The sequence below is a fragment of the Conger conger genome, chromosome 14 (genome assembly GCF_963514075.1).
Source record: "Conger conger chromosome 14, fConCon1.1, whole genome shotgun sequence".
NCBI lineage: Eukaryota > Metazoa > Chordata > Actinopteri > Anguilliformes > Congridae > Conger > Conger conger.
In genome coordinates, this window is record NC_083773.1 from 18,855,515 (window position 1) to 18,866,072 (window position 10,558).

At 40.9% G+C, this 10,558-nt stretch overlaps 1 protein-coding gene across 1 annotated transcript in view; it reads left to right on the top strand.

Moving 5' to 3' along the window:
• Positions 1–2,459: 2,459 nt before the first annotated feature.
• Positions 2,460–10,558, top strand: part of optc (opticin) — a 10,083-nt gene continuing 1,984 nt past the window's right edge. The window contains exons 1-4 of the mRNA XM_061220661.1: positions 2,460–2,648; positions 7,008–7,182; positions 7,645–7,806; positions 9,296–9,498. Of these exons, the coding sequence (XP_061076645.1) occupies positions 2,460–2,648; positions 7,008–7,182; positions 7,645–7,806; positions 9,296–9,498 (729 nt within the window). The remainder of the gene's footprint in view (positions 2,649–7,007; positions 7,183–7,644; positions 7,807–9,295; positions 9,499–10,558) is intronic.

Consider the following 10,558-nt stretch of genomic DNA (forward strand, 5'->3'; position numbering starts at 1 on the left):
ATGTATTTCACTTACTACAATTCTGTATATTCATCCAGACAGAAATGAGAAATTAAGTGCATTTCAAAAGTATAACCGATGATCATGCTAGTATGTTCCCACTGGCAAATAATATTTTAATCTGAATGGTATACAATATAATTCTTTTTAACACTTTTTTTAAATGATGCAGTTATATAATCAGTTCCCACATCTAAGAAATGATAGTTTAAGAAAACAACATTCATCTCTGTATTTTTCCTAACTGCAGCAGTAAATACACCAGCTAATGTGCGTAGCTGCATACAAGCAGTTGTGCAAGGTTGTAATGGTGTGATTGGTGCATTCAGGTCCAGGACTGAAGTGGCCAGGAGTTTAAATATTGAGAGGGTCAATTACTGACAGCTGAGTAAACTTATTTTTACTGACCCCCCCCCACCCCACACATACACCCAACTCCCCCTACCTCTGCTAACAATGGGGGAAATAAGCTGCAGTCTCACCCTCTGCTCACCTCACGTCAGGGGTCCAGTGCACCAGACGTCTTCCCCAGAGAGCTGCAGCAGAGCAGGACGGTGGAAGAACAGACACAGGAAAAGAGGTATGCCATTTTTAATTCCTTTGTCTTCAATAAAAACCCAAAACTAATTCCTTTTCTTGCTGTAATTATTATTGCTGTTGAAAGAGAAAATGAAAAAGACTGCGAGGCCTTGATAATTCCACGTCTCCTTTGTTAGGACCCAGGAATGTAGGATTTGGACAAAAGAATGTTTTTTTTTATTAGTTTTTTTTAGAAAATGACCCTGACAAGCTTTTAAAAGTTCCCTTTGTGCAAAACTTAGTGACTAATTACTTTAGTTGAATTGGTCTGTTTTACGTTTTCATCTTTGGAAATGACATTTCCAGCAGTTTTTCTTGTGTGGGGGAACAGGTTTTTACATTGTCATTTTCTATGTGATGGACTGGATTGCATGAATGAAGCTGCATAGGTAGATGCTGAATGCAAGCGAGGGTTTGACTGTGGTAACAATAACTATTTAAATGTTTGCTTGAAATTCAAACTCATGAAGTTGGTTAAAATGTGTCGGTCTCCTTTGATGTCTTTGGGTTAAGGCAGCGCAGACAAAGTCTCCCATTCACAGGCTCACGTGAGCTTCGGGGGCAAACATTCTCCGCTGCGCTTTGTGAGTGTAGTGACACACAGGTGCGAGGGCTAAGCCTGGTTTAATCTGCCACTGGACCACGGGGGTCAAAGTTCAAGGGAGCCTGATAAATAGGCTGGGTAAGATCATTTATTAATGCTGTTTGGAGGCCTTGCTTGTTTTTGTTTTTTGTTTTGTTTCCTTTTTTCTTTCCTTTTTACATCTGATGAAGCTTTTCGGTTTTCTCTGAGGTTCTTTACATTTTGTGTGGGCGTGAAGATCTAAAGAAGGCCAGACATAATTCCAAATAGTTGTGTATGTACTGTGGGTCTTTATTCACTGTCAGTAAATATGTGCCCAGCTGGAGGAATCAGCAGTGATGTTCAGAAGCCATTGCTAAAGGGCAGGCAAACAACATTAAATTACCCCTTAAAAATGGTAATTACCCCTTAAAAATGTCTGTTTATGCCTGCTTATTGAGATAAGAGAGAAACGATTAACATCAGAGTAACTGCATTTTTTTTATATATGATGCTTGGTGAGAAATTGGTGAGAATTTTATATTTCAAAGATGCAAAGAAAGTGTGACTTACTAGAGATGACATAAGAAGCTTGATCTTTTAAATCCTTTGAAGTTTGTTTTTTAATGAAGGCTGTGAGGACTTTTGCTGAATGAAAACTCCAGGGAAAATAAAGTGCATCAGGAATGTGAATAATAAATACAATGAGCCATGGTTGTGCAGATTTTAGTTATATTATGTTAATATTCGTTATAGGAACTTATATTACGTTGTACCTACTCATCCATGATTTTACTTTTACTACAACCTATGCACTTGTAAGTCGCTTTGGATTAAAAGCGTCTGCCAAAAAAAAAAAAAAAAAAAAAAAAAAAAAAGAAACATTTATTTTATGGGTTCATTTCTGTAACAAATAGAATATGTTGTACTTTGATTGTTTAGATATTATTGTGTAACATATGGATCTCATAAAAGATGGCACAGAACAATATTAAAATAAATACAGATGCTCCAGTCCAAACAATGAATGATGTCAAACAAAGGAAATGTAAATTTGAGTAGAACCATGCAAATTAGTGTCCTTTATATGCCAGTGCTATGCTTTATATGCAAGTGATGCAGAGCAGAGGGGATTTCAGAATCAGTCCTGGAGCCCTCTGCGTGAGCTAGCATTCATTCTTACCATAACTGCAGGCAGTAATGAGCAGTCACTTGTTCTTAACAAGACACTTAATGTCTGAATGATGATTCACTCTCATAAGGACACATTATGTAAGAAATTGGGAGACATTGCTGCAGTTCCTCCTCCGTCCTCAGGATGGCACTGTTTCTCCGCCTGGTGCTGGCTCTGTCCCTGCTGAGCTCCAATCGGGCCGCTCCACCGAGAGTCCTGGATGTGGACACATTCGACCTGGAGAATTACGACCTGGACGGGGAGACGGACTGGGAGAATATTGATCTGAACAATTACGGCGAGACCTACGACTACGATGATCTGGACCAGCCGGTAAGTGGGACTCAGAGAAACTGTAATAGTGTTTATTCTCTGGGGAACTGGTGGGTTGGGGGGGGGGGGGGGGGGGGGTTGGTGTCAAGAGAACTGATATGCACATTTGCCACATTTGCAAAGTCATTCTTCTCTCCACCCCCCCACCTCTCTCTCTCTCTCTCTCTCTCTCTCACTGTCTCTCTCACACACACACATACACACTGCTTTTCAGAAAATTATAACTGCTGGGAATGTGTTCGATTTTAACAGCAAACATTTTGTGGGGACCTGGATTTTTGTCCCCTGTCCACCAAACATCCCCACTTTATTGGTCTGCAGTCAGGTCAATGTCCCCATTCTTATATAAAACCACACACACAGAGTCTCTCGCTATGATGAAAATGTTTATTCGCTCATTACATTGGATCATCTGTGTCTTATTGCATTTTTTTATTTTTTATTTTTATCCCCCCCCCCCCCTTGGGAGGTCAACTTTATTTTTAATAGTACAAACATATATACATTGGTAATTTTGAGAGAGAGAGAGTGGAGGAAGAAAACAGTATGAAGCCTTTGAGGGGAGGGTAAAACAAAACAGACAGTTACTAAAGATAACGATAAATGAAAAAAAGAATAATAAAGTGTGGAAAGAGAGACTTGTGTACACATATGAACACGCAGACCAACGGGCAGATAGACAGGAGGATAAACAGACAGACAGACAGGTGGATAAGTGGGTGGTTGTTGATTGGAGCCTTGAAAGGATAGGATGGAAAAAGGGAGACAAGAAGAAAAAAGTAATAATAATAAAGTAACGATGGGGAAATAAAATAAAAAGAACATGATGAATATGAATAACACATTCTTAAATACAAAATAATAATATATATATATATACACACAATAAAAAAGCAAAAAAAAAAAAAAAGGAACAGTAAAAGGAAAATATGCATGATTATGGATGGGTTGAATTGGGATATGGTATTGCATGGATAGTGTTTCTGGAGTATGAGAGTATATGTTGGTTAGGGTGGGGTTGGGGGATTAGTCCACAGGCAAATTGAATGATTTTATGAAAGGATCCCAATTGTTTGCCAAGTGTGAGCTTTGGTTCTGGCGTGAGATTAGTTCATGGATATGTGTTCTTTGAGTAGATTTAGCCATTGTGTTATGTTTATTTTGTGTCTTGTTTTCCAGTTTAAGAGGATGGTTTTCTTGGCGATAGCTAGGGCGATGAGTATAGGTCTGGTATTTTCATTTGCTGGGTTGATTGTTGAGAGGTCTTCTAGAAGACAGAGGGATGGGTAGAGTGGAATGCTACAGTTCATAATGAGAGATATTTGGTCTGTGACTTGTTTCCAGAAATGGTGAGTTGGCGGGCAGAGCCAGGTTTAGTGGAAGTAATTATCTGGGGTATTCAAAGACCAGTGAGTGCAAGTGTCTGAGTCCACAAATCCCATTTTATACATCTTTTGGTGGGTGATATGAGTTCTGTGAATGACCTTGTATTGTATTAGTTGCAGGTTAGTATTGGTGGTCATCGTGAAGATGTTCCTACAGATTTGAGTCCAGAAGTCTGAATTGTAGCAGAGTGATAAGTCTTTTTCCCAGGCTTGGATGGGGAGCGATATTGTTAGGTCTGTGGTTGATATTACAGTTTTTTACAATCGTTTTCACACTTGTCTCAATACCATGTCCTCTTTTTCAAAACTCTTCACACAGCATGCTTTTGAAACATGCACCTGAGCACATCAGTTAACCTTTGGTGCAAAATGCACTTCAACCACCAAAACACTTAATATTTCACCCAAAAGTGACTCATGCTGCCATAACTATAGCATATGCTTTCTCCCATAAGACTACTTTGTCACTCAATGTTCAATGAACTACAAAACACAAACAACTTGGAGCATTGCTAAATACATAGATTATTTGTTTCCCTTTCCTCTATTTTTGCATCCACAAATATTTCAAGCCAAGCAGCTAAAGAAACTTTTGATCTGTTGGTTTGCCTCTCACAATAGATGTCATGACTGAGTGTGGTAAATTTACAGTAAACTGTAAATGAATGAATGTTTTACTATATTGGAAACCCAGAATAACAATTTTTACTGTGTAATGTAAAACAATATATGATAAAGAAACAAATCACAAAAGCAACAGTATTCTTCAGAGGGTTTAAAGTATTTTGACGTTTGTTCTCACAGTGCAATATACTGTAATTCAGAAAAGAAAAATACAATACAATCAATTACTCAAAATACATTGCAATCAATAACAAATACAATATGCAATATTTTCACTATATACAGTAATTTGCACATATATTGTCTGCCTATCAGTATCAGAAGTTTACTGTTGGCCTGGCCCATCCATCCTGTCCTCTGCATTTGGCCATAGATTTTTATCAACATCACTCCGAATGTTATCTCTTGCTATACACCGTGGAAAACATCTCTTTTGCGTGCCTTATCCAGCCCTGGATGTGTTCCACTGTTATGTCCATACACCCAGCAGCCATTGCATCTAGAAGTGACATCTGGATGTGGATGGTGGTCCTAAACCTTCACATATACCTTCATAAACTTCATATTGGTACCTGAGTTCCTTGACACCCTCAGAGTTCCTGTCAAAGGGGACAGTGTACAACTGTTTCATCCTGATCTGATGTTTCTGTAGCACTCTTGAAATGGTTGTAGTGCTTACACTGTCAATGTTTGGAAATATGTCGTTGTCTGCGATGTTGTTGTTGCATATTTCTCTTAGCCTGATGCTGTTGTTGACTATGACCATCCCAACTATTGTATCCTCCTGTTGAGGCGTAAACATTCTTCCCCTTCCCCCCTCTTTACCCTTGGAGGTAACCACTGGGTCCTGTAGTGAGTAAAAGACAAATGTGCACTGATACATCTGTTTTCCTGGAGACTTCTGAAATCACTGTACTGCTGTAATATACACATCAATTGAACTCCTTCAGTCAGAATGCTGTGAATACGGTATAGTACCAGGGACAGACCATGATTTACCACATGATCAATGACTGTGGCTCTGATTTCATCAGACACAACTGTTCTTGCTTTTCTGCGACGTCTTCTTCCTCTGCCTCTGGCTGCATCCATTTTCCCCACCAAGGCTAAAGAATGCAAATGCCAATCCAAAGGTGGCCCCTTTTGTATATGTGGTAACGGGGAACAAACAACAAACACCTGGGTAGGTTGTTCACTGAAATGACAGCCAGGTGTTTCAACAGTTCATATACAGCAGTAATAGTGGAAAAATCTCTTCAGTAACAACTACATCTATATTTACCCTATATACATGCACATTTCAATGCAAGTATGATCACTTTTGTATAGATGACAACAAGGCCGCAAACAAAAAAATTGAATAAACTGAATAAACTTTCTGCTCAAATCAGAATGATCTGTCTTATGTATTTTAAGCATATAGTTTCATTTTTCTGCCAAAATGCAGCATATTTCCTTTCACAATGATCAGAATTTTATTGGGTTTTGAACTGAAAGTTAATTGTTTTGAACAGAGTATCTAAATGTCTGCAAAATTTGCTGTATTTGTACCAACTTTTGCTGGTAGTGAACTGAGAAAGGTATTCATGAATTTTGGAAGAAGTGGTGATTGAATGCCTTTAGTATGAAAGCAATGCAAAAGTATCCACAGTTTAGTTCACATAGTTTATTGATATGGTGAATGTGTTAAGTGTTTTGAAAAAGTGGACATGGTATTGAAACAAGTGTGAAAACGATTCTAAAAAACTGTAGTTTGTATAATTTGGAGCGAATTTTTTTGGTGTTGATTATTTTATTAATTTCATCCATTAGCGGAGGTGGTTGTAAGTAGTTATTCATTATTTTAATTTTATATTTTAAAACAGATTTTAATTGAAAGTACTGGAGGTATTGCTCTTTCCAAATATTATACTTATGGACCAAATCCTGGAAGGTGATGAAGGTGCCATCCTGAAAGATGTGTTGAAGATGTGTGATACCTTTTTGTTTCCATGAGGTGAAGGAGAGTGGTGTTTTGTTAATCAAGAAGTCAGGATTGTGCCATATTGGAGTGTATTTATATGGGGTCATTGTGAATTTTAATATTTTGTTAATTTTCCACCAGGCATTCAGAGTTGTTGAAATGACAGTGTTTTTGAAGCAGTTGTGGCGTTTTATAGAGGCACTGAGGAATGGTAGGTCGGAGGTGGAAATTTCTTTACATTCTGATTGTTCTATTTCTATCCGTGGGTTGTGCTGTTGGTTGGGATGAATGCAGTTTGTGATGTAGTTGTTTGCCAAATAGTATTGATAAAAGTTTGGGGCATTTTCTTGCATTTTTCTATCAATACATTTTGGTTTTCCCCTGAAGCTGATTGAAGTGGGAACAGTGGCGCCACCTCCAGCCGTAATGGTGCCAGCGCAGAATATTCCTCCCGCTGAATACATAGAGGAGGTCACTCTGCCCCCCCGGCCCACCCAAGCCCCCGCCCCGCCCAGGCTGGACTTCCAGGGCCCAGGGCTTTTCGGTCCTGAGACTGGATTGGGTGAGTGTTCGGCGATGTTTTGTGGACTGGGACTTTCCTGCTAGTATCGGATTCTGTTGTTTATTTGTTTGTTGTTGTTATTTCCATTCTGAAATCCGCAACTGCTGGTTTCTTGGTGATCTCTCTTTCTCTCTCTCTCTGTCTCTCTCTCTCTCAGTTAAAGACAGTAGGGGGAAGAGTTTTGTGTTGCTCGGTGACTTGTCTGTGGAATGTGGTTCTCAGTCACAAAGCTACAATAGGCATGTTTTACAACTTGTTCCACAGCAAAAAGATTGCAAATGCTTCAGGTTTTCACGCAAAGGACAATTTGTATGCGTATTCTAAACAACTGAAAGGAGAGCAGTCATCCTTTAATTTCTCTGTCATGTCTGTACACCTGTCACCTGGATATGATGTACATAGGAGCGGACATACTGTAGGTGTGCCTGCAGTGATATGTGTGTATACCTGTCTGTCCCTCAGAGGGCCTGCCCACCTGTCTGCTGTGTGTGTGTGTCAGCACCAGTGTGTACTGCGATGACTCAGACGTCCAATCCATCCCACCCCTGCCCAAGGAGACCGCCTACTTCTACGCCCGGTTCAACAAGATCAAGCACATCAAGGCCAAGGACTTCGCCAACCTGAGTGAGTGTGTGTGTGTGTGTGTGTGTGTGTGTGTGTGGGTGTGTGTGTGTGTGTGTGAGTGTGTGTGTGTGAGTGTGAGTGTGCGTGTGGGTGTGTGTGTGTGGGGGCGTGTGTGTGCGTGTGTGTGTGTGTGTGTGTGTGTGGATGTGTGTGTGGGTGTGTGTGTGAGTGTGTGTGTGTGTGTGTGTGTGTGTGAGAGTGTGTGTGTGTGTGTGTGTGTGTGAGTGTGTGTGTGTGTGGGTGGGTGTGTGTGTGTGTGGATGTGTGTGTGTGTGTGTGTGTGTGTGTGGGTGTGTGTGTGTGTGTGAGTGTGTGTGTGTGTGTGTGTGTGTGTGTGTGAGTGTGAGTGTGTGTGTGTGTGTGTGTGGGGGGGGGCGTGTGTGTGCGTGTGTGTGTGTGTGTGGATGTGTGTGAGTGTGTGTGTGTGTGGGTGGGTGTGTGTGTGGATGTGTGTGTGTGTGTGTGTGTGTGTGTGTGTGAGTGGGTGTGTGTGTATGTGTGTGTGTGTGTGTGTGTGTGAGTGTGTGTGTGTGTGTGTGTGTGAGTGAGTGTGGGTGTGTGTGTGTGTGTGTGTGTGGGTGTGGGTGTGTGTGTGTGGGTGTGTGTGTGTGTGTGTGGGTGTGTGTGTATGTGTGTGTGTGTGTGTGTGTGAGTGTGTGTGGGCGTGTGGGTGTGCTTGCGCATGCCAGTATGTCTATGCAAGTGTGATTGCATGGGAACCTGTGTTTGTGTGTGGGTGTTCAAAGTTCTGGAATCTGAATATATATTTAATCCCATTTGTATCCAAGTTAAGATCGTTGCTTCAGTTTGCTCACTTGAATGAGAAAATGTTTAGCAGAAAGATTCGACCTTAAGTTTAAAAGACTAATGATGCAGTATTGAATGAGTATTCAACCAAATGTTAGATATAACTTCATTAGTGGAGTGCCTGATTTGTAATTGAAATTTAGTTTAAGAGCTCCAGAACTGCTGATACTCCTTCAGAATATCCAGAGACTACATCACAGAGCTTGTTAAAATTGGCCAAATACTGTTTATCATGTTACATTTGGCTTTATGATGTGAACACAAGGATTATGATAGCTTGGAACCTACAAAGAGAGCACAATGTTTTTAACCAGAATCTTACAATCCATTCATGTGATATACACTGCAAAAACGTCAAATAAGTCAACCAAGTCAACAAGTATTTTAGTATTATCTTTACACTTAAAGTCTTATTTTGATTGCTCTTTTATCTACATAAGATATACAGTATATTGCCAGTGAGGTGAGAGAGTTTAACTCATTTCAATATTTACCGTGGGGGTAAGAAAATTACAGTTGTAAAACAAACAGTAACTTAAAACAAGCTTATATTTTTCGACTTGAGAGAAGAAAAAAACATTTTTACAAGACTTAATTGCCTGATGTTTTTATAGTGTAACTTTGTTTTGTAGTGTAACTTTCCTCCCATTTCCAAGTGTTGGTTTGTCCCCCTCCGTTTCAGACCGGCTGAAGAGGATCGATCTGACGGGGAATCAGATTGTGGAGATTGACCAGGACGCATTCCGGGCCTTGTCTGGGCTGGAAGACCTGCTGTTAGCAGAGAACCAGCTCCGAAGCCTGCCCGAGTTGCCCGTCACCCTCAAGCACATCGACGCCAAACACAATCAGCTGGAGACCGGCGGTTTGCATCAGGAGGCCTTCAAGGTGAGACGGCGGATCAGGGCCTTTTCCACATCGGTGAGAGCTGTCTGGCGGCCGTCTGAGTGGATCTGGCAGCCCGGAACACCCTGTGGATAACAGACAAGCTGTCGGAGCCGCTGGTGTTCTGAGCCCTCAGCATTGACATCCAGGCACCCGCCGCCTGTGCACTGCAAAACCTGACAAGCGTTTTATTCTCGCAAAAAGACTTAAGATCTTTTTTTTCTCTCTAGCAGAAAATATTAGCTTGCTTTGTGCTTGCTTGACGTTTTCTTATTCCATTGGCAAATCTTGAAAAGAGTCAAACGGTAGGCTTTTTTTCTTGCCAAAAAAGTAAAGGAAACACGATTTTAACTATCAATGTAAGACTAGAAAATCAATATAAGACTGCTTATAAAATCGTCTTGGTGCTCGGAGGTAAGTAAGCGAACTTAGCCTCACGTAGCTTGCACATCTTTTTGCATACATTTGAAAAGATAAGAATCAGAAATTGGATGTTTTTGGTGCATTCATTGTTTAAGAAAATATGGCCCGTGTGGGGGGTTTGTAGTGATTGGAGATCCAAGCTGAGGGATCAAAACTCCAGAGGGACGTAGGTTGCGCACCACATGGTATCACATCTCAGTACTCATCCTCCAGTATGGGTGGAGGAGACGAGGGAGGGAGTAGAGGGACAGACTCCTGGACTCCTGGAGAGGCTTGTGAGTTTTAGTTCCAGGCAGGTAAACGGTCATTGTGCCCTTGAGCGAAGTCATCTGACTTTCACGGCCTCTGAAACGACGCAGCCACATTAATCCGTTTGTAAGACGTGTGCGGATTTCCGAGCACCGTAGGTCATCTCGGGTTGCCTGGTGAGAAGATAAAGTGATGAATGCATCGCTAAAATTAATAATTTCACTTTTCTGTACTCTCTCATCCTGCCCCTCCAGCAGAGAAGCACCTGGAAGATTATGTTTTTTCTTCCTTTGTTGCCTTCTCAATGGGGTCCTCTATGGCTTTGACTGCTTCATTCAGTCTGGCTGTGATTGGATAATATGCCTCCTTTGAACTGGCTCTGAAAATCAGG